Source organism: Melopsittacus undulatus, chromosome 4 (genome assembly GCF_012275295.1).
Source record: "Melopsittacus undulatus isolate bMelUnd1 chromosome 4, bMelUnd1.mat.Z, whole genome shotgun sequence".
NCBI classification, from domain to species: Eukaryota; Metazoa; Chordata; class Aves; order Psittaciformes; family Psittaculidae; genus Melopsittacus; species Melopsittacus undulatus.
Window position 1 is genome coordinate 99,451,039 of NC_047530.1, and position 25,295 is coordinate 99,476,333.

At 36.8% G+C, this 25,295-nt stretch overlaps 1 protein-coding gene across 1 annotated transcript in view; it reads right to left on the reverse strand.

Annotated features, from left to right (window-relative positions):
• Positions 1-25,295, reverse strand: part of CFAP43 (cilia and flagella associated protein 43) — a 45,509-nt gene that overhangs the window by 11,673 nt on the left and 8,541 nt on the right. Inside the window, 23 exon segments of the mRNA XM_034062084.1 lie at positions 447-572; positions 981-1,058; positions 1,832-1,921; positions 3,257-3,463; positions 5,205-5,359; positions 6,664-6,829; positions 7,450-7,554; positions 7,961-8,086; positions 8,211-8,288; positions 9,868-9,978; positions 11,083-11,248; positions 11,988-12,118; positions 12,544-12,696; positions 13,445-13,614; positions 15,671-15,811; positions 16,480-16,583; positions 17,577-17,725; positions 18,529-18,609; positions 19,677-19,790; positions 20,844-20,975; positions 21,694-21,773; positions 22,849-22,911; positions 24,707-24,857. Of these exon segments, the coding sequence (XP_033917975.1) occupies positions 447-572; positions 981-1,058; positions 1,832-1,921; positions 3,257-3,463; positions 5,205-5,359; positions 6,664-6,829; positions 7,450-7,554; positions 7,961-8,086; positions 8,211-8,288; positions 9,868-9,978; positions 11,083-11,248; positions 11,988-12,118; positions 12,544-12,696; positions 13,445-13,614; positions 15,671-15,811; positions 16,480-16,583; positions 17,577-17,725; positions 18,529-18,609; positions 19,677-19,790; positions 20,844-20,975; positions 21,694-21,773; positions 22,849-22,911; positions 24,707-24,857 (2,877 nt within the window).

The following is a 25,295-nucleotide window of genomic DNA, read 5'->3' on the forward strand; positions in this document are numbered from 1 at the left end:
AGAACGTGCAATTTGGAATTCTATTTTTCAGCCAAAAGGTTCCAAAAATTACTTGTTTGGAAGGAGAGTGCTGCCAGGCTACCAAGTTATGTTGTTCAAATACCACTTTGAAGGACAAATATAACTATTCTTTCTGTATGGAATCAGCAAATCTGGGAATGGAACCTAAAAAAACCCTAAAAAACTACTGGTACGTTTGTGAATGAAAGTTCCCTTTTGTCAAATATCACAAGTTTTAGCACATATTAATTGGTGTAAGTAGAGATTGACTTATATTACTGTCTAAGCTAGGAGTTATTTAATATGCCACATGATCTTTGTTTTTAATATATTTTTTGTTCATTTATTTATTAGTATTAATTTTTAGAAGTAGCTCCTGAGAAAGATCAGAAGCTTTGGTCATGAGTCCTGTGAACAAACCCACAGCTTTTCTCCTTTTAATTTACCATTCTGTAATTTTCTTTTTCTTCATTCAGCTTCTTGACTTTTTTCTCATAGTCTCTAAATATTTTCTTTTCTTCATCAGTCCAAATATGCTCAGGTTTGGATATAAAAGCAGGTGGAGGAATATCCTGGAAACATTAAAGACAAAAATGCTTCAAAAGCAATATGAAGTCTCCATTAGCATACTAACAAACTCTACCACATGTCAAATTTAATGAAAGATATGTCTTAGTGGTATGTAAGGTAGAAGCCTTAACTTTAAATAACATATATGTTACTGTAATGGTAATACTAGATTATATACCTTCAGTATTCCACTGTGATAGGGACAGGTGTTGATGGGTAAATCATATGCAGGCACTAGAATTTTTTGAGTCCAGTGTATGATCTCTTACGGAGTCTATCTAGGCATAATGAAATTCTACAATTCTCTGACTTTCTTCCATCATTCAGGTTGGAAATATTTGCTAGTTGTATGTCACATTTCTTTAAAAGCCCACAAGCTACCCAAATGATAGGGCAGAAACACAGCTCACCATTTTCAAGATGTCTTCCTTTTTGACTTCTAGCATTCCACCCATCATGTCATCAAGAGCACGCAGTCTCTCACTGTCCTGGGAATAATCACAAAAAGTATTTTAGACTAAAAAAGGAAGTAGAGTAATTGGCAGTTTTGGGAATGATAATAGGGTAGTGCACTTCTACAACACCCATGCAGTTATTCTGTGCGACACTGATAGTTTAATGCTCTTCAGTGATGCATGTGAAATATGCTAAAACTCTCGGAGTGTTTTCTGGTGGTCAGATATTCATATACCAAATAACTTACAACTGCCATTCTGGCAGGTTTGGAAAGAATACAAAGGCATAGACTATGCCTGGGAAAATGGCAGGCTAGGATGAAAGAAGTTGTAGTGCCACTGTCTTACTGTGCATCTTTTCTGGAGGCCACAACCATCTTAGGCTTTTCACAGATGTATTTTAAAGCCAGAGGAAAGCATTATGATCTTCTAGTCTGATCCCTAAAGAACAGAGGTTGCTCAGCCAGCAAACAACTATCAAGCACAAAGCTCTTGACTGAGCAATAGCATGCATTTAGAAATGCATCTAGTTCCCAGTCACCAGATATGTTATTTTTAAGTGCCACTAAGCACATTAAAAATTGTGAGCTTAACACTAAACCTTTTCTTCCCCCAGATGGTCTATGTAGTAAAGGATTATGTGATTGTAAATGATAATAAGAGGAAAAAGAAACACATCATCATTACCTACCATTCGAAATTTATTTTTCCATACTACTTTACTGGAATATTCCAGTGCAGCATTAACAAAATAAGCTTAACCAGAGACAAACGACTATTCAGTAAAAGGATACTACTTAAAGTACCGTAGCAGCAAGTTGCCCTTCCATTTGAAGCCTAGCCAGCATTTCTGCTTTCTCTCTCTCTTCTTGAGTCAAGTATTTTTCAGCTTTAATCTGAAGGAAGAAAATGACATTAAAGTCAAGGTTCTTTTCTCCAAACATGATCACATGTGGACTAAGAACACTTGTAAAGGTGGGCATCCTGGTTTCAGCTTTTTTCTTCCTAGTAGCTGGTACAGTGCTGTGTTTTGCATTTGGGGTGAGAATAATGTTCATAACACACCAATGTTTAGTTGTTGCTGAGCAGTGCTTACACAAAGTCAAAGACTTCCAGCTTCTCATGCTGCCTGTCAGTGACGAGGCTGGGCAGGCACAAGAAGCTGGGAGGGGACACAGCCAGAACAGCTGAAACAAACTGGCCAAAGGGATATTCCATACATATGATGTCATGCTCAGCATATAAACTAGGGAGAAAGTTGGCCAAAGCTTGCAAACAGGCTGGGCATTGGTTGATTGGTGGTGAGCAATTGTTTTTCATTTGCATCATTTTTTTTTCTGGGCTTTTATTCCTCTATTTTCCTTTTCATTGCAATTTGTGTTATTGCTGTTGTTATTATTACTATTATTATAATTTATTTTATTTCAATTATTAAGCTGTTCTTATCTCAACCTATGAGTTCTCTCATTTTACTTTTCCCCATCCCACCAGGGAGTGAGCAAGCAGCTGTGTGGTGCTCAGTTGCCAGCTGGGATTGAACCACTACAATGGTGTCATACTAATCCTTAATGCTTTTTGTTTCTCCGCTCTATTCGTCAAGAAGAAAATCGTTCTTTTAAACAGCTCCAAAAGCTACATTTTAAAATGCTATAATACAAACTACCCTTATTTTTGTTGAAATCAATTGTTTTTTATGCATACCTTTTCTGACAGCGGAATATCATGGACTGGTGGGAGACCAGAAAGAAGTGAGGAAAGTCTGATCAAAAAAGCAGTGAGATCAGCAAAACATACTGTTTAAGAAATATGGTGTTTCTTTATAAATTATCATTTTATTTTATAAGTACAATATTAAGGATCCTTTAGAACCTAAATACTTTCTTGAAACTACTTAGTTTCAAAATGGTGCTCAGAGAAAACAGAGAAACCCTTATCTGTGGAAGCAATCCCTGCAAGCCTGGTTTGAATCTTATTGTCCAGAACAGGGTGAATTTCTACCTAACCTATGGGAATTAAAAACTTTTAATAGCAATAAATTAAGATTGTATACATTTATTCATTTCAGATTGACTTATGAAGAGTTTTCTTCCTAAAAAAGAAAGGGAAGCAAAAGACTCAAAAAGATGATTTTAAGTACATGGGCACCTCTGTACTGACACAATGTCTGGAAATGAGATGAGTAGAGAACTGTATTTGAGTGGGTGAAAGAGAAGGATTTATCTTTCAGACACCTCTGAATCCTGAACAGTGAGTGCTCGCTCTGGCATCTCATCATCTGTAAGAGCTGGCTCCCACACTTCCACTTGGAGGTCAAGCTGTGCCAAGATTTCATGGATCCTCAGGTTTCTTTCTTTCACTCGTGCTATGACCTGCTCCTTTTGTCGTACAACTTCGTCAAATTCCTTATTAAAAGCAGTTTTCAAGTTGTAAATGATGTCCTGAAATACCAAAAAAGGAAACAGCAATGCTGCACAGGTCACACCCATCCATGATTACACATAATCCCTCAAGCCATCAGAATCATATATGTGTATTTGTATGTGTATGTGTGACGTGGGATAAACTGGTAAAGCCCCTTGGTGAATATCCTAAGGGCCACGTTCAATCTATTTGTTAAATAGAGGTGAGCAGATTATCTGTTTTTGGGTTTTTTCTATTTCCCCTAGAAAATCTTATTCCTTTTTTTCTATGTATTTACCATTTGACAAGGCTTCTGGATGAAGCATACTGCAGCCAAAACTAGATTAAAAAAATCAGCTGCTTTATATTTACTGTTTTTTGCACTCATCAGCTGAAAGAAGAAAAGGCTTCAAAGAAAAAACCATGTGACCTATAAATGTATAGATTGTAAATCATAGTTGCAGGGAGGCAGAGTTAAGGACATACCTGATTTTTAAGTGATGCAACCTGCAGTTTCAGGATGCATTAATGTGCTTTTCTGTCTGACATATGTAAGTAAAATGTGCCCATTAAGTAAACAAGCATTGGAAGCTAATATTTAAAAACATCTGAGACCTTAAAATGTTTCTAACAAGTATATATTCTTAGTGGATATATTTTTCCTTTAGTTAATTGATCTCAACACAGCAAAGCAGAATATTAAGAGAGCAAACCATGTGTCTATCCTACTGTGTCAATTTACTAAAATGAAATATGAAAAGGATTTCAGTTCTATTTAAACTTTACATTTTGAGATGCTTCGCTGCTTGCAATTTGCATTATAATAAATATTTGTATCCATTTTAGACACATTTCATTTATTTCCAATATAATAATAAGTTAGGATGCAATAAGTCAGGCTGGCAGGTAAGGTACAATGTTGCTGGGAAAAAGAAGGTTGTGCTCAATGTCTATTCAGCCACGTAGCTATTAGCAAGCTTGCTGTGTTGGCCAGGAACACTGAAGTGCTATTTACACTTGGATATATAATACAAGTCTTTAAAGCCATACAGTAGAAAGATTTTGTTACATTCAAACTCATATCTAAAAGTGCTCCTTGTGCTTCTTCCCATTTACTTTAAACACTAGCTTATCTACCAGATTTTATGTATTAAAATGCATAATTATTGAGCTCTGCTACCACTTAACAGCCTTAAAGAGCCCTGAGGAGGTAGTGCTTTATAATAGTTTAACCACTTATACCCTTGTAGATCATCATTGTAAGAGGCCTATTCTGTAGCATGTTTACTACTTAATAAACTGTCTGGAATAAGAAAAGTAAGAGAGTCTGCTAGTAATGAATAATAAATAACAGGAACATTAAAGACTCCAAATAAAGGGATGGCTAAGACTGGAGAGAAAGGAAATGGTGTGAGGATCCAGCTGATCTTTAATTCAGTAGCAAATAATAGGGAAGCAGTCATGTTTTCACATGGCATGCTGAGTTGTACAAGCTAGCTTTGGCTATACGAACTCCTCAAGCACAGTGGGCAAATACAAATACCCTCAAATTGGATAACCAATTCCATTCAAATTCTTTTCTTCCAGACTTGAGCTGGCAAATCCACATGGTGCTCTATCACACCGTGTGCATTTAGCAGCTTTCATCTCAGTAACTCAGAGACCTATGTGACTCTCCATTGTATAACTGCCAGTATGCCCAAAATCTAACAGTGGCTGTGACTGCTGTGAGAACCAAGACAGTGTCATTGCAGTAATACAAATTTAAGAAGACCTCACCTTCAATAATACTATCTGGTTGACTTTTTGCTCCCTGGTGTGCAAGTCCCATTGGCTGTATAGGACAGATGTGTCTCCACCGTACTGAGAGCTCAGACTTCCAATCAGGCAGCAAGATGCACTATCATCAGCCATTACTTCTGCCTTCTCTCCTTCTTCCTTAGATAATACAAGGAAGATAATACTCAGTCTCAGGACTTTTCTTCTGAACATAAATATCACAAAGATAGTAACTTAATTTTGTACATGATCCAGTGGCAAATGTATGGATAAAAAAATCTAGAGGTTATATTCTGGTGACATGGTCTAGTGTGAGGTGTCTCTGCCCATGGCAGGAGGGTTGGAGCTAGGTGATCAGAGTCCTTTCCAACCCTAACTATTCTATCATTCTATGATTCTGCAGAGATCAAAATAAGACAAGTTGGAAGGTTAATATCTAGAATATTTGGTCCACTTTTATGTTCTCCAGTAAAAGGAAGACATGGGCATACTGGAGCAAATCCAGTGATAGGCCACAAATTTAATTAAGGCTTTGAAGCATCTAATGTGTGAGGACAGGTTGAGAGAGCTGGAATTATTTAATCTCAAGAAGGAGATTAAGTCTTGGGGGAATCTTAATAATGCGTATAAAAAACTAATGGTGGGGAGTAAGGACAACAGAGCCAGACTCTCCTCAGTGATGCTCAGTGACAGACTGAGAGAAAATTGGTATACACAGAAATAAAGAACATCCAACTTTAACATAATAAAACACTTTTCCCGTGGGGGTTGTTGAAAGTGAGGCACAGGCTGGGATTTACTTTGCTGAAGAGATCAACACGCGTATCACCAGCAGAGATAGAGAAGTTATTGTCCCACTCTGCTCAGCTCTTGTCAAGCCACCTCTGGAATATTGCATTCAGTTTTGGTCCCTGCTATCTAAAAATGAGGGTCCAGAGAAGGACCACAAAGGTGATCAAAGGACTGGGAAGCCTGCTGAATGAGGAAAGGCTGAGAGACCTGGGTTTGTTTAACCTAAAGAAAAGAAGGCTCAGGGAAGATCTCATAAGCAAGGTCTAGTATTTAAAGGGTGGCTACAAAGAAGACAGAGACTCCCTTTTTTATAGGAGGCACACGGAAAAGATGAGGGATAATGGGCACAAGTTACTCCTGGAGAGATACCAGTTGGATGCTAGAGGAAAATTTTTCACAATGAGATCAGCCAGCCTTTGGAATAATCTCCTTGGGAAGTGGTGGATTTCCCAATATTGAATACTTTTAAGATTCATCTGGAGAGGGTGCTGGGTTATCTTGTCTAGACTGCGTGTTGGCAAAGAAAAAAGACCCTTGAGGTCCCTTCCAAAGTGGGATTCTATGATTAATCTTATTTTATCATTTTTATTTTATTTTTTTATAATCTCTACAGCAAGAAAATGGACCATAGAAATGTAACTATGTGAAAAAGGGGAAAGATGCCAACTCAGAACATCCTGAATATGCCTTCGTGCAATACTTCAAAGAGGTTGTACCTTAACATCAGCTGTTTCCAACTTCTTTAACCTGAGAACTTTCTCCAATGTTTCCAGCTCTTCTTTACTACGTTTCTTCAATGGATAGTTCTTCACTTCATGGGCCGTATGGAAGCTCTGTTCAAATTAAAAACAAACAAACCAAAAACTAACTAAACAAAGAAAACCCCAAAACAAAAAATCCCAAGGTAAAAAGTTCTCCAGATAGCATCAATTCATTTTTCAATACCTGAATACTGAACAGTTATAAAGACTTCTTAAAATCTTTATCCACAGAATTCAGCTACAAAGAGTTTGGGTTTTTTAAGTGACTTTTTCTTTCACCACTCTTGAAATAAACCAGTATCATCAGTTTGACCAATCTCCCTCTGTTTAAAATAGGCAAAATCGGGGTTAAATTATGCCTTTATGTTCTGTGTAGCAGAAGTCATACTGACTGCACACAGAAAAAGAATATTACTTCTCCTTTTAGCAACACTGCATAAAGATATTTTCTTACACAAAGGAATTCAAAAGTTGCTTATTTGCTTATCAGCACTCTTATCCACCTTAGAAGGTAAAATCAGCCAGGCTCAAACAAAATGAACTGAATAAAAGATTTGCATGAGCCCTGAGAAGAAGTGAGTTTTTTCCCATGCCAGTAAATCAGAAATGTGTTATACTTCTATATATTTTGTCTTTGTACCTTAAAGAATCAAGAAACTACTGCAGAAAATGAATTAGAAAGCAGAAGTTACCTTAACTGCACGTCCTTTTACATGCATAGCATCCCAGCACTCACGTTTGATGACATCCTGCACATAGCGGTTGGCTAAATTCTCCATCTCAATCTCCTTCCTGGTCTTTCAAGATACAGAAAATAGCATGATATGGTGCAAAATAACAAGATATGTGCAATTTGTCTTGAGTTATTGAATGAATCCTAACAGATGAAGTGAATTACCAGTATTTTATCATCTTAGACTATTGCAGCTATCTTCTCCAAAAACTATATTCCATACTACTAAAAAGCATCATTTTATATGTGCAGAAAAGCATTCTAGAGCTTATGCGATGTGCTCAAGGCTAGTGTCAGATTTACAGATCCTATTCCCATTGGCAATGCATCAGCAACTTCACCTGCTACAAATACTTTTAACATTTCCTCCTCAACAGCAAACAGCAACTTTGAGATCTTCCTCTGCTCTTCAATCATTCCTTCTCCTTTTCACTGCTAGTTTTAAATGTTCTCCCCCCATTCTAACATACCATAATCACTTTTTGTTCAGCCTCTGCTTGAACTTTTTCCTGTTTTTCTATATCCAGGTTGAACTCCTGTGGCTCTAGTTTCTCAGTGTCTGGCACCTGTTCATTTTCAAGCATCATTTTCTGAATCTGTGTTTTTAAAAAAATAGGTGTAAGATATAAAAGGTAATCTGAACGTGAACAGAGGTCATAAAGGAAGAATACTTGTAAAGGAAACTGGAAAGCTGAGCCATTACCCTTGTGAGAAACTCACAGTGTCACGCAGCTTTTCTACTTCCATTTCCAGCTCTTTCTTCTGGTTACCAAACCTCTGGGTCTCTTCTTTCATAACCTGACATACATCAAATATATTGTTGAAAGACAAAAATAGACAAGAGAAATAAAAAACATAAACAATCTAAAGGAACATTATCTGTACAGAAAACAAAACTCCGAAGGCTTAATAACTGAAAGAGACATATTCCTAATTCAACAGGATGATTCTTTGAAGTGCTCAAGAGAAAGAAGATTGTACAACCAGGTCACGTTGTAAATTGGTTGGACAGCAACAGAGCATAAAGGAAAGAAAATTTAAGAAAGAAGTAATTACAAGTGCAATGATTACATAAACATTGAACTGCAGAAAGCCTGCTGCCAGAATTTGTTAAATGTTTTGTATTCCTCAGATTTTGTAACTAAGCATTTCCAGTGGCATATTTAAAGAAACAAGTAAACTAAAACATCTGGTACTCATTCTGGAAGCAGTGAAAGTTTCTTGCCCCTACAGCCTTGACAATTCATCTGTTAGGGAAAATTTTGCAAATAGTCTGCATCTCTGGAATTCTCTTTCTAAAATAAATTTACAGCTTTAAGTAAGATTATAGCTATTGATTGAAAGAAAGGGATGTATCCTTCTGACCTTAGATGGACTCCATCCTCTAACAGTCATATGTAAGTCTCTTAGGACATTAATGAGCATCTTAAAACAACCTAGAGCCATACTATTGCAGCCTTCACCTATCCCTACCTGATACTAATAATCATGTGGTACTCGTGTGTATGCACAGTCACATGGACTTGTTGAAAAATCCCAGCAGAGATGCCAAAGCACGAGCACCAGCATCAAAGCAGGAACAGGAATACATGTCTAGGAGAGTGATGGAGAAGATGCCACTTTCAGTAGCAGTATGTCTTAGACTGACTTGAGCCACTTAGGAAACGGCATCATAATTTGGAAAGTCACTCTTGGAATCACTCAGAAAGCAATGATGTTTTGCTTTGTCCTATCACTGAACCTCAAAAGCTGCACAAAAATACACAGCTCTGACTCATATCAGAAAGAACTCCTAGCATTCCTAAATTCACATTTCTGGGGAAAAAAGAAATCTATGCTAGCAGTAACATAGCAGTTTCCAGGCTCACAAAGTGCTAAATCCCCTCTCTGTAAATCTTTGATGTACTTTTACTTCTAAAAAAAATGGTTACATAATATACCTCAGCCTTAACCTGAAATAAACCTCAGGGGTTCTGTAATTAATGTCATATTGTTGAGTATTGATTTATCAGTGCAGTAGAATTTGTTATTCTGGCCCTTGGGAAGAAGAGAACTCTGCTTGGTTTCTGGTAATAATATTCCATGCAATTTTTTGACATTTAGAAAAAGAAAGTTTTACCAAGTTTCGAAAGGAACCATTTTCTCCGGCTTTTCTTTTTTTGTTCAGAGCTCCTATTGTGCTACCTACTTTCACTGATGCATTTATAACCTTGAGCTAGGATTTCTAAAAGTCTAGATAGCAATGACTTAAAGAGAGGTCCAAATGTCAGAAAAGCTTTAGAAAGTAGATTTCTTTACAGTATATAATTTGGCACTGCAAATCACTGGTGACTCTTGAAAATTCTGGTTTTGATTAATACTTGTTTTATGAAAGTACCTTCTTTATTTTCTGCCCTATCCATGTCATGTCAGTGGTTCCAGATGAATACAAAGTGATGTTTCCATCTTCTTCTGTCACCTCTACATTGGAAGATTTAAGTGGTGCCTCCTGAAATTAAGGATATAAACATCAATTTCAGATACTTAGAATGAAAGAGACAGAGATGAAATAAAAAATGGACTCACATTAGAAGCACCATCACCAGATTCCAGAGCATTACAACATTTTTATTCCCTAACCAGTCCCCCAATTTGATCCTGCAAAGCCTTGCTATTATGCGAAGCCTTTTGAGACTCACTTGGAGTATTGTGTGCAGTTGTGGTGTCCTCAACATAAAAAGGACATGGAACTGTTGGAGCAAGTCCAGAGGAGGGACACAAGGATGATCAGGGGACTGGAGCACCTCCCATATGAAGACAGGCTGAGAAAGTTGGGGCTGTTTAGCCTGGAGAAGAGAAGGCTGCGTGGAGACCTCATAGCAGCCTTCCAGTATCTGAATGGGGCCTATAAGGATGCTGGGGATGGACTCTTCATTAGGGACTGTAGCAATAGGACAAGGGATAACGAATTAAAACATAAACAGCAGAGGTTTAGATTGGATATAAGGAAGTTCTTTACTGTGAGGGTGGTGAAGCACTGGAATGGGTTGCCCAGGGAAGTTGTGAATGCCCCATCCCTGGCAGTATTCAAGGCGAGGTTGGAGGAAGCCTTGGGTGATATGGTTTAGTGCGTGGTGTCACTACCCATGGCAGGAGGTTGGAACTAGATGTTCTTAAGGTCCTTTCCAACCCTAACTATTCTATGATTCTGTGATATGATGACTGAATCAAGCTGACTGTACTAATCTCTGTAATCACCGCTTTGCCTGATTCCAGCAGAAAAATATATGACGAGTAACACACAATGTATAGCAGTAACATCACACTGGGAATGACACATAACTTCATATGAGGAGAAACTGACTTTCACTGAGTTTTCTGTGGCTGAAGAAACCAAGTGAAATTGATGATCTGAATGTCATCCTGACATAACTATTCCATCTCCTTGATAATAGTATTATACAAATTAATAATTAAGCATATTCAGCCTGTCCTCAGGAGTATTCTTTTACTTTTACAAAAGGTTCAGAGTTTCTTTAGAGGACAGTTTTTATCATGTGTAATTTAAGGATAATGATCAAACTTTTTTCCCCCATAACAATAAAGAAAATACCTTAACTTTCTCTTCTGGAAGTGATCCTAATTTGGATTCTGGGTCAAACTGCCATTCTGCCATAGATTTTAAAAAAGCATTTTCATTTGAAGTAGACTGGCTCAGTATAGCCACAAGAGATTTCCAGTAAGAAGCAGCTTCCTTAACTTCAGTTTTCTTTAACTTCCTAGTGAACAGAAAGTGAACTGATGTATTTTATATGTATTACAGAAAACAAACAAAGTATTAACTATTTTTAATTGTTATCTTTATAGCACAATTATTATTAAGTTGTTTAAAAATGTCTAGTCAATATTTTTCCATATGATTCTGTATTGTTTGAGCTCTAGAACTGCAGAATTAAATGAGGTTTCCACAGAATTATAAATTCTAAAAGATGGATTACCCAACTTAGAAATATTGCTCTGGCAGGGGCATCTTTAATCTGTGCATCTATCTGAATAATTGCTATGTATTTCTGTAATATATATATTACAGAAAAGCTGTAGTTTCAAGTGTCTCTTGCTCCTGATGTCTGCTGAGTTCCCTATAGCCAAAATTGAATTCCTATTAAAGCTGTGATGTCTCCTAATAACTCAGTTAAAATAGTATCTCATGAGATTACACGCCTTACATTCCCAAAGAAACCCTTCCAGATGGTTTATTTGAGAATGGTAAGACACTCACTATGGGTAACACTAAGATACTTATGCATCTTGTATTGCAACCATACCCAAAGTACTAGACTTCTCATGAGCTAGGTACACAGCCTCTAAGGATGAGAGGAGGGATTTTATATCTAGCCAATTCTTCCCCTTACTTTCAGACTAATAAATGGGAAGTCTAAATTCACAAATAGATATGAAAATTAGTCTGTCAGGATATAAAGAATTTACAGCAATATTGGTCTGCGATTTTATACATACTTCCATTTCAGACACACCAGGGCGCCATCACTTTTGCCATTAACGAGGATGAATTTGCCATCCAGTGAAAATACCACGGATCTGATTCCCCCTCCTTGAAGTGAGTGACAATGGTTTTGAGCAAGTATATCCTAGAAAAGTCATAGAAGCAGTGTCAGCAAACATGTTTTTCTAATAGGATATGCCAGCAAATTATACTTCTTGGCTTTCAGATAAAAGTCAATCCAAAGTACATAAAAGACTAGGATTTATGAGTTGAAAAAGTCTGCCTACAGATGGTGCAAGTTCATAGTATACTTATTTTGCAGAATATAAATAAGAGTAATAAAATTATCTGCCCTAAGATATATTGGAGGAGAAATCGGTTTGTATTATTGTATACATATTCATTATAAAAACACTTTTACTGTATAATTCTATGTCAATTCATGTTCGACATGAATTTTTCTGGAACACCTTATATTCAAGTGAAGAGAAGCTTACAGTAAAAGAATGTAGCTTTCACACCTCTTTCTCATTTAAACCAAACAAAGCCTGTGCCTGGATGCCTACCTACCATAGTAGAAGTATCATAGATGAGCAAAACACCATCCTTTGCTGCTGAAGCCAGCCACTGGCTGTTGGGTGATAAACAGAGGAAACCTGATCCCAGCTGATTGCCAGGAGTCCTCTTTTCTGATAAAAACACTGATGAATCTTCTGACATATTCTGCCAAAAAAAACCCCAAACTGTTAGCAGCAGTTCAGATGATGGCAATATCTATGCCATTTTGAGAAGACTAGTGAGAGCTTGCGGGTTATCACATGTGGTGCAGTTTTGAATGTTGTTGGATTTCTGAGCTCAGGAAGCAGTACCATTGCTATGCTGCTGATTCTCATCTCTTCAGAAGGGTCTGTATGCAGTATGTTTGGGCCTGGAGTAAGGGGCAAGTCAAAGAGAAATGCTCACACTTGGAATTCACCTTCTTGCTTGACCTAACTCTTAAACTGAGGGAGACTTATGAGCTTCAGAGAGCTGAAGTTCATCAACAGTCAATGACAGTGGCTTCCTGAAGCCCCCACTACTTCATTGCAAGGGAGAGCTGGCCTGGCTTTGCAGTTGCATCTTAGAGTCATGGCCTCACATTGGCTCAGTTCCTTCAATAGCTGGATATTCAGGCTACTCAGCAGACTGCACAAAAGCACAGCTCCAATACAGAAGCTCCATGTGAAGTACCTTCAAGCCATATGAGTTTTAAGAACAACTATTTAGCTTTTTCTGTAACAGAAAAAGTAGCTTGCTTTTGCCAGGTTTCTGAGCAGGTGGTAGGATACTGAAAGTTGATGTTTATGGACAGAGTAGGTATTTTTAGTGCAGAGGGGATTTAAGATAATATCCTGCTATATTCACTTCACCCACAGCCTTTGTGCAGTGGTATTTAACCATGACCCAAAATAAAGCAGCGTCAGTGAATTACCTCTTCAGAGAGACGGTATTTACAGATGAAAGGTGCACAGGTGCAGTAGCCATACACAGTGTTATCCTTCAACCTGACTGCTGAGCTCAGAGAGTAATCCAGATCATATCGCTTCATTTTAATGGCATTAGCATTAAACATTCCATGTGCATTAACATACTTATCATTATCTAAAAGATTAATGAAAAAAAACAGGAAGAGGCATCACTACCACTAATGCAGGTGCTTCATCTCTGAAGTAATTATAAAAAACGATCTCAGCAAGGAGTGAGCATGATGTGAGTTTTCAAAGAGAAGACTGGGAATTAAGATACCTATCCTGCTTTAACACTAACTGTGTGGGTTGGCTAATGTAGCACACTGCAGTGAAGCAGAGGGATAAGTCTACTAGCTCTAAAGAAGTACTAGAAATAGTTTAATCACACTGATGTGACAATTTGCATGCACTGATTTACCCTTCTACTTGGGTATTATTTAAGCAGTGCTAATGAGTTTGCACAGAGGTTCATGTCATCATTGCCTTCCTCTAGAAATTATTTAGGCATCTTTGCCTAAATAGCCTGGGTAGTATTGGTTAAAACACTTCACATCTTCAAAAGGGCATTTTATTCTTTTTATTTCCTTAATTTGAACTTTAAAGAGACACCTGAAATCAAGACTGATGCAACTGTAGGTCTTTAACAACTTTGAAAATCAAGACCCATTTTATGTCTAAAAATAGGCATAAAAAGAAGCCCAACATTAGTGAATATTAAAAAAAAAAACCGACTTAATTGAAAACTACTTTCTAAAGTTTGTAAACTGTAAGGCCTCTTAAAAACTAAATATAAATAACTAGAAATCCTGACATTAGGCTTCCTAACAATTTTACATAAGTTTTCTCTACAAAAGGCTCTGTTAGTAATTCAATTGCTTATAATAGGAGTAAAGCGATATTAAAATAGCATCTTAATAATGAACACAGAATGCCTTTTGCTTAATATGATAGGTAGAAGACATCGCTGAAACCTCAAGCTATACTGATATAGCAATTCTCAGATGGAAAAGACATAAAACTGGAAGTATATGATGCCACTGCCAACTAAGCCTGTCCTGCACTGGCTGCATGGTGAGGACACAAAGAGCAATACCAGCCTGCACTGTGCCTTAGTTAAGTTAATGCATTTAAGCCTTTTCATGACAACTGAATTAGTTTCCCAGCTGATTCCAGGAAGTGTCCCAAATTGATGTATTCCTAGAATATCAGACACAATTAAAAGCTCTGTAATCACTCATGACACTCAGGTCCATTTTTTCTAGCTTTAGTACTTCTAAAATGCCATATTACACCTATGTCCTGAATGGCACAAACTCATTACTGAGTTGTTTCACAGCTGAGTGTGGAATTTATAAAACAAATCATGAACAGTATTGGAGCATTTAACATGGGTTACCTAATTTAGTGAAGGACTACCAAGTTCCCTTAATTTTATTGCCAGATTATGAATAGCTATTCTAACTGTGATATCCCAATATGTACATTTGTACATTTCACGCTGCAGATGTACAGGGCTAGATTTCCAGAAAGTGAATGGAGGTGCACCATTTTTAAGTCTCCTTAATTCTCCCCTTTTCCCCATAGTGTCATTTTTTTATTGAATGTGTCTCTTCAAGGTTCCTTATTCAGACACAAGTTAATATTTGTTATATACCGTGGACTTTCCCTTTGGTGCTTTTATATAGAAAAGCTATAGCAAACACAGGTAACTATGATTTTTTTAAATATATCAACCTTTAACTTTTTGTAATGATATATTATATACCTTTAATAATTATTTGAAGAGGCTGTTGAGGCTGATTCCACTTAACACTGATATGCTAGTTTGCATAGGGGTGGTGCCAAGTTAAAGGCCTCTTTGTGGCCAAGTTTGGGCATTGCCCACATAGTAGCATTAATAATAATAATAACAATAACCAGTAGTAGTAGTAGCTAAGAGTTGGCTTTGTGATTCTGAAAGTGACTTACTCCTCTCCTTCCTTTCTTAGCCTTCCGTCAAAGTATCACAGTCTTTCTGCTGAAATGATTCAGCTGACTATAAATCTACAGACAGTATGAAAAATGATGCCCCCAGAGGATATACAGATGAGATGAAGAAAGAGATTAAGATTGTTAGTATTTTGTATTAAGGGATAGCAATATGTTCTTGCCTTAGAAAAACATCACATAGTGTGTATTTCAACTCTTACCTGTTGCAAGTGCTGAAGATAGACAAAAAGTTTCCAGTCTTGCCCCCTGGACTGCTGCTACATTAAGAAGTACCACTACTTCAACTAAGTCACTCTTGAAGTCAGAAAGTACAGAAAGATCCAGCACTTCACCTGCCAACTCTGAAGCAGGTAGGGAACATCAATGCAATTTGTTACTGAAGCATGGTAGTATTGTTTTCACTAAGATACCATGTGAAACAAAATGAGATCTCTCTTTAGGATATATCTCTGGTCAACCACACAGTTTTGAACTTGCATTAAAATGTCAGACAAGCCACAGCCTGTTTTCAAAAAGTGTTGCATGCATAAAACTTCAGCTTGAGGCATCGAGTGCTGAGAATGTTAAGCACCAGTGTGTTATTATTACATTAAACATTCAAACTTGAATTTACATCCCACTTGAATTGTAGCAATTTGGAGGCTGTCTACTGGTAACTGCCAGATAAAGCACAGAAAAGCCTCTTCTAAGAAGCCAGGCAGACAATGAGAACATGATCAGGTAAATTCTGAATATTTTCTAAGATGTAATACTATATTTGTCAGAACAATAAAAATTATAAAATAATGTATTTTATACTTAAAATTATGATGAAGATCTATATGCACAGATACGATCTGTAACTATACAGATTTTCCAGGGCAAAATATGGTTGGGAAATAGATGTGAAGAATATCTTTAGTCTTCAAAAAAAGTAAGGAAAGTGGCTTAGTCTGACCAGCAAATATGCTTAAAATGCAGCAAATAAATAGTGAAAACACAAGGTAATTAATGCTGTTACCGATATTACCTACATATCCAAGAACTTCGAATAATTTTGAAGGCCGGGCATCTAGAATAAAGATGTGTCCTTGTGTAGCTCTAGCGATGAGGAACTGGCCACTCTGATCATAACTAGGTAAAATATAAATCCAAGGAAACCCCAGTTCAATACAGTCAATAAAAAGGGTCAAATAATTCCGCTCCCGTATCTCTGCTGACTTCATTGAGGGCATAAATGCAACTGGATTTTCAGCTTTTAGGATACTGGGTTACAAAGCCCAGTGCAATTTCTAATTGAGCGGGTGGTCAATTTGAAGCTAACAATACTCCATAGCATCTGTGTTAACAACTTCAGTAAATCTTTCTTTGAAATTCACCTCTTTAAAAATAAACCTCCTATAGGGATTTTTATATTATTTTGCATAGCCATGTCTTTGGTTGCATTGATTTGACTTCAAATAAGCTGCTTTCTGTATGTATTTTTAGTGGTTTAGCTTAGGTAACTGTGAAAAGAGATTATATCTAAGTCTCCAAATATCACACAGATTTATATTGAAGTTTAACAGTTCAAAATCCATTCTATTTTATGAAAAGTAGAAGTAAAATAATCTCAGGCTCTTCAATAGCTGAAAAAACAAAAAAACACCCAAACAAAAAGGCCTTTTAGATCACTAGATTGAATTATAAGAAGACTGGCAAATTCTGGAACTGTAAGCAAATGAGTAACTAGCAATGGTAATAAAAATCCACTATATAAGAGTGGATAACCAAAAGGCCTAAATTTAACTTCATAAAACCACAAAATTGTATTCAGCAAGTAATAACCCTCTAAATTCAGATACATGGAATTGTGTGTAATTACTGCATATGGGAGGATCTGTCAGAAAGTATCTTACACATCCGTATCTTTGGTACACAGTTAAAGCTTCTTAAAATACAGGTTTTATTCTATTTTTCTCATATCAAATCTTGCTACTACTCCTCTTGCAAGCACTTAAAGTAATTGAAGCTGTTAAAATATTTTTATTTGTTATTTTTGGAATAAAAACTATTTTTTTTTTTGTTTAACAGCATTACTCAAGCAACAGATTGACAATATTCCTGCCTTTGTGATGAGATACTTACTGCAAAGACAGCACTGGAAATTCTGAAACAAAAATTATATGAACAACCCGTGGAGCTTCAGCTTCCGTAACATCAAGGAAGTAGATTTGACCTCTTTTGGTCCCTACAGCAACGCTGTTGGAGGAGGGACAGCAAGCCATAGCAGTTGCCTAGTTGAGAAGTAAAAGATACTTAACAGCTCCATATCTCTCTATACGTTATCCTACATGTCAGTACCCAATTTTTTTTACTATTTAAAAAAATTTGGAGAAGAAACCTGAAATGGTTTATCTAAAAAACAAAGAAAGTTTCAGAGACATCACAGCCATTTTACCTATGTTCTGTGTCTATATATCAACAGATAATTCTGTGCTCCCCAGAAAATAAAATTAAATCGACTCTCCAGATTTTAAGTGAAAGAAGTTCCACCTAAATAAAACAGTGAATGCACTGTTACATATACAGCTGTAATAGAAAGTGATTTTTTTTTCTTACTATGTCAGATTTCAGGGTTTGAGTGCACCTTTAATCAGGGCAAAGCGTTAACAGTTTGAAATACTTACATCAACTTCATTCTTAAAACCTGCTTTTCAGATCAGTCATGGAATTTAGTTTTTATACACCTGAAACTTTTCTTTTGGTTATGACCCTCATTAAAATTAAAAAGTAAAATGAATTAATACCATGAAAATTGTGATTATTATTTACAAGTATGTGCTTCAAGACAAATCACAAGGACATTAGGTTGAAATGTTTCCTCTGCTTTACAGCTAGGTTAAATACAAAATTAGTTCAAGGAAACATTCTGAAAGACAATCTTTTTTTACATCTCTTTCATGTGTTGTTTAAAGACACTACTGAGCTTTCCTTATCACTGCTTGATACAAATCTGTGGAATAGTATGCTATGAATTGAAAAATATTAGAGAAAACTTTAAGTATCAGTCACTATATAAGCTCCTGGTTACATGTACCTGAACATTAAGGTTTAGCTTGCTGAGGCCAGTTCCATCTTTCAGCAACCAAACTTGTACTTCACCTGAAACTGTGACAGACTGTTGAAGAGAGAAAAACACAGTCAAAGGAGGGTGGAATAAACAAGTAGCCTGGAAGTGACTGGTGATCTCCTATTCAATATAAATTCAGCTAATGTCTGAGCATAGCAGATCAAAGGCCATTAGTTTTGCTTGCAATTATCTTGCTTTCCCATTAAGTCCAGTTGCTGCAAGGTGCACCTGCCTAAGGAAAACATATAACAGCTTCTGTTAATTGCTGCATTTCACAGGAATGGTCTTTAAGCAGAATAAGACAATCTAAGACAAAACATGTAAGCCTGATCAATATTAGCACTTCCACCATTCAGCCACCAATTGGGAAACCTGTTTATATTTTTCTTTGCATAAGAAAGCACTTAAGAACTTTTCTTGTTTTCCAACATGAAAAAAGATATATATAATAATGGAGCTTGAGTTCTTGTATACAGGCATTTTTCTAATTCCACAGTATAGATAGAGATCAAGCAACCCTCACATTGCCCATCGAGAGTTAGGTAAAACCTATCATTCCCATGTTAACAACAAACAGATTCAGCAAACCTGATTGATTAAGACCCCAGGTTCCTAGGCTGGCTACTTGAAGAATTAATGGCCTGGAGATGAATTGCTGGCTAAAATATGCTTGGCAGGAGTCAAAGACATAGGAGGAAAGCAAGGAATTTCTCTAATGGACAGATGAGTAAGACCTTTTTTGTCCCTGGACCCAGGACAGAGGCATCTATCGGGCTGGTCCAATTTGTACTGAAGGCTGAAAAGATAAGTAGGAATTTCTTGTTCCAACATCTATTTCCTGAATTGAAACCACCTTCTGCTCAGCTATGTTCCTGAACATAGTGAATCACATAAATCAACAGCAGAACCATTATGATATTTTAGCAGTCTGTGAATTATCTACCCTGCATTCTAGGGCGAGTTCTGACCCTTTTAGAGGCCATACCTGAATTAATGCCATTTACTTCTGTAACAGATATCAGAACAGTCCCAATCTCTGCAACGCTTTAGATTCTGGGCATTAGCAATGAACTGGTTACCTGAAAAAAGCCACTATTATATATAAAACTTCTTACCACACAGTACTTGTCCCCTGGAAGAAAATCAGCTGCCAGAAAACAACTTCTGCATGTGTCCAGGATTTTGACAGCTTCTCCACCATGTGCAGGTTTGTAAGTATAGAGTGTCCCCTGAAAAAAGAAGAGAGAAATCATCACTGGCCTATGAAAGTTTTCATTAAGACCTTCTGAAGACTTCATCAAAAAATACCCATTTTTCTAAGCTTCACTCTTCAAAGTTTTATATTTGACTCTAAGGTAAAAAGTGCCCAGCAGAATTCCCATTGAATCAATGGATTATATTAATTGATACTAGCTGAAGATCAGGTTAGTTCATTTTAGAGTGATCCAGCCTGTCACATTTTCAGAAGTTCTGTTTCTCAAAATTGCTTTTATGAAATAATTTAAACCCACTCTATTTCATGTCACTACAGGAACCAATAAATATTCTAAACCAATATAAAATACATATCATAAATCTTTAGCTTTAAGAGACATTTTTATCTAAAGATCTCAAAGCCTCCTAGAAACAATTCATATCTAACAGTAACAAAGATTTTAGATCATCGTATTTTACAAAAGGAGAATGAAATCAGTGTGACTGAAGTTAGCATTGCACTGCTGTCCTGAATACAGAACCTCCTGACACGCACAAAAAACATATTAAGAGCTTTAAAAATGCCAATTTCAATGGTTAAAGGTCTGCAAGAAGGGTAGAATTTCAGGATTTGGGAGCCTTGTGTAAATTCCTGTACATCAAGATGGTCAAAGAAGGATCTTGGACCGGGTCGTCAGACAAATTCAGGTACATAGCCACAGTAGGTCTGACTGACACAAGCTACTATTTTCTTACTGGGCAGGCACACATCGAGCCTAGAGCTCATGCTCAGTTGGTCCAATGTGACCTGAACACACAGCAGACCTTAAAGTTACTCCACTGTACACACACAAGTGTTTATGTTGGGAAATCTCAGCATTAGGTACTATATAAATCACCACCTGTAGGAGACAAATGTTCTGTGCTTCATTAAAAGTCTTTCCAATCTTTCATTAAAAAACACAAGCTGATATAATTTGTGACTTGTGGGATTACATTACAGACGTTTCATACTAATGATATCAGCATACACATATAACATCACAGGAACATCCCATTATGTCATGCCATTATGTTAAATAATATACCTGGTCAGTGACAAGCAGAAGTACAGTGTAATCAGGGGAGAATATGAGGCTGGATATGGGTTGTAAGATATCAGCATAAATTTTCATCTCGTACTGCAGACCTTTGATTTGATAGAAGAACAAAATGCCCTCCTGTCCAGAAAAATACAAATCCACATGAGGTCTAGGTCATTTCTCTGGCAAACTGAACTGCAAGAAGTTCTGTAAAATCTCCAAGCTAACAGTCTTTAACTGTATCCCATCACTAACAGACTCATTTGCCTTCAGTGTATTTAAATCCAGTGTGTTTTTACCCTGGGTAATAAATCTACTGAAAAATGAAGGTATTCTTTAATACAAGTCTTAGTAACAGTCCATGCCTGATAAAAACAGACTCTTTCATCAGTTAATTCTTCAGATTTCATACTGATTTTTTTTTTGAGACAGTATGAGAATTTGTCCCACTTAAGCAGTAATGTACAATGGTATTGTCAGTTTGGGTTAAATATTGAGTTAAGAGTTGAACAATACAATTTGGCAGTTCCCTCAGCCATTTTCTCTCTTGCTTTTTGTTCATCCTCCTTTTCTGTTCCTCTAGAATACTCCTTATCTTTTGTTAAAAGAAAGATGGTCCTCTTTTATTGCTTCCTTGACCACAAAAATAGAATCCCTTCCCACCCTGCTCCCTTGAAATTTCTTGTCTCAAGTCTTAACAAAGAAAATACATACAACATCAGAGAGGATCCTTATAGTTTGGCAGCCCTCCACTTTTTTTCTAACCCCTGTCTTTGTGGTGAACTCTGCAAATATATTCCATTTGAATGTTCTTTGATTTTCACACAGTAAGCTAAAAGCATTAAAGATGCCTTACACTTCCAGCTGTGTACAGTCCCTCGTTGCAAAATGCCATGCCAAACACAACTGGTTTTTGCAGATCCATTGGTTTACCACCTGAGAGCACAAAAACAACATAAAACATCAAATTTGATTTATTGCAACAATGTGTCTCAACTTCAAAACTGAGATGATTTACTATTTGTGAGTAAAAGGCTTTGTGGGCTAAATATTCTTTGGACTTTTGTTGTGATAATGAAGTAGAAGGTTGGTATACATAATTTGAAGTGACAGTACTACTGTGATGAACTGAAAATTTGAGAAATCATTTGATTTTTGTAAAGGCTGCTGAATAGCCACATTAAAGTTGGTCAATAACAGAATCATTTATGTTGGAAGGGACCCTGGAAGTCCTCTGATCCAATCTCATGATCAGCACAGAGCCAACTTCAAACTCAGAGGCAACTTCAAAGTTAGATCGTGTTGTCCAGAGTCACATGCAGCTGAGGTTTAAATATATTCAAGAGTGGAATTTCTGTAGCTTCTCAGTGTCTGACTACCTTCACTGTGAAAATGTTTTTATACCTAGTATCTATCCAGAATTTCCATTGTCCTTTGCCTGTCTGGTTCCATCTTCTCTCTAACCTTTCGTTAAGTAGGTGAAGCAACAGTAAAATCCCCCATTTCTGTTTCTTCAGGCTGAACAAACATGGTTCTCTCAGCCTACCTTTGTGTGCTGGGTACTGAGACTCTGCAATAATCTCTGTGGCCATGTGCTGAACTTCTTCTGTTATATATCTTTTTTCTACTGTGGAGCCCAAAACAGTGTTTGAAACAACTCCGTAAATACTAACTCAACTAAATTTCAAGTGACTGCAGTTCTAAAAAAAAGTTACTAAAACGAAGCAGTAGGGAACCTATTCCAGCATCCTTATTCCAATGTAAATTAAAATGAAGAGAAATTATTCCACTGACACTGTTTTTCCTGAGGCTATTAATTTGGCTGTCTATTAGCACAAAAGATATTAATCATTTGTCATGTAAACATATAAAAAATTGCCATCAATGTGTCTTACAGAGACCAACGTGAGCAGAGTTTTTCTAACCAGTGGCTTCCAGCTGTACTTTCATATTATTACTCCCAGACACAGACATCAGTGGTGCTATTAGCTTAATTTGAACACGGAAATACCTTTCTTTCTCTGTACTTCTTTATGAACATACGATACCACGTCCGATATTTTACGCAGGTGATCTGCACAAGAGAAAACAACTTCTAACATCAACCTTGTTTATATGTCAATATTGCAGTAAAAGTCAGCTGTATTCCAGTCTACCAAACGATAGCCCAGTTTCAGTACACTGAATCTTCCCCAACATCCACCATTTCTGCCAGTTATGTAACTGAGCAGGCACAATTTTTCTATGACTGAGTTTACAGCTGTAAAAGAGGATAGCAATACTCAGCATGGAGAGTGGTACAGATGCAGATTTATGTATCTTCTAGTGTTAAGTGCTGGTATTCTTATTTCTAACCATGGGTTTGGTTTTTTTATTTGATGTACTTATGAAGAAAACTTCCATCAGACTCATAAAAATGCCCAAGTGAAATGTTGTGGCCACTTACGGTTCTGTTTGCAACACCATAATAGGAATTTAGCATGTGCTTAAAGCTGGGCATGCACTTAAGCATTCTGCTAAACAGATACAGGTTGCAGTATGCTTTATATTAAGCAGAAGGTTCATTATGATATGAATACAGACAGTTGTGTTTGTTAGACAGTTTTAGGACAGGACTCAAAGAAGACTATACAGGTCAATGAAAACCCCAGATGGCAAATATTCTTGTTTCTTTCCACTGAAGTGCCAAAACATTTCTGGTCACACTTCAGTTTTTTATTTGTTGATGATTTCCAGCTCTTGATTTGGTAAGCTTAAAAATGATAATTTCAAAAGCACAGAAATAATGCTGGTTTGTTGGGGTATTTTTAAGAGCAGCCTTCCATTTCTGTGTTAACTATTACAGCACTTTGGGAATGTCAGGGAAACTTGCTGCAGCTTAAAACCTCATGTATTACATGACAAAACAAGAAAACAAATTATCACCAGCCTGTCTATAATAGAATTATAGAGTCATTAGTTGAAAAGAACCTTTAAGATCATTGAGTCCCACCATAAACCTAACACTGTCAGGTCTACCACTAAGCCATGTCCCAAAGTGCCACATCTACAGGTTTTTGAAATACTTCCAGGGATGGTGGATGGTGACTCCACTTCCCTGGGCAGGCTGTTTCAGTATTTGACAACCTCTTTGGTGAAGAAATTTTTTCTGATATCCAGTCTGATTCAGTGTTTATTAGTGAAACAGTTCCATGCAGGTGTAAACCAGGATATTACCCAGTTGTAGTGCTAGGGAGAATCATATCCCAGTACTCCTTTTAGACCTGACTGAACCAGTGAACTTCATGTACACAGTTGGACTGACACCTTCCATCCCTGCAAAGAATGATAGGTACAGGCTGCCACTGCCAAAGCATTTTATGTCAGTTGTGTCTCACTGTCCTCCATCTTGAGAGTGCTCTGAATGGGCACAGAAGGGTAGCATGTGGCATTCTATTAAGCAACATTACCTTAAATTCGGTGTTGTTGTTTGAAGACTTATAATGAGTCTTCAAAGGTATGTTCTAACATCATCTAACACACCAAATGAGGACAATCCAATATTTCATGCAAAATAAAATAAAGTCTTGGTACTTACCTAATAGTAAAAAGATTGTGTATAGCTGATATATTAATAATTTAACATTAATCTCATAGGATGGGTTAATAAGATCTGGGCTCCTAGAAATAGTTTTATCAGTTTTGATAAAAATGAAAGCCAAAAAAGAAACCCAAAAAGAAGTTCAAAAGATATTTCAAATTCTTGTCATACTAATAAGAGAAATATGGTTCTGTATTTCTGTAAGGTACACAATAGGAGAACAGAAGAAAGCAAAAAAATCCGCTTTCCTCACTACTTGAATAAAACACACAATGCAGCTATTTCTTACCAGGCAGAGGTTCTTGCTGAAGAACAGAAACACTGCGTGTGTTAGCATCAATTGCCAAAACACATCCTTCTTTGCAGCCCACATAAACTTCTGAGGTTGCAGACCAGCAGTGGGCAGTGGGATGCAGTAAAGGCTTAATAGAATTTCTAGGCTGCAGCACAAAAAGAAACAAATTCAATCAACAATTGGCAAGTATCTGTACAAGCACTCACATACATTTTAAGGCAAAAAAAAAAAAAAGATTATTAACTTAAAGAATCTGACCACTTGTACAACATCCACCTTACTTTATTCAGTTATTTGTTCATTGAAGCTTGTAACTTGAGAAACAAGAACATTTTCCAGAAAAGTCTATGTCTGGAGATAGTTTCTTCAAGGGAAAAAACACCCATTATGGATTCTTGTCATGAAAAGTTTTATAAAAAGACAATTGTAATGAAATGGTCCTGGGGAAGAAATGGAGTTAAGTGGGCTTGTCATGGTAAAGCATGGTAAAGAAAACTCAGGTGCCAATTGTAAGGAATAATGAAACAAAACTACATCAATCTAATTCAAGAAAGGACTGAAAGCAGTAGATTTCCTTTCCCTC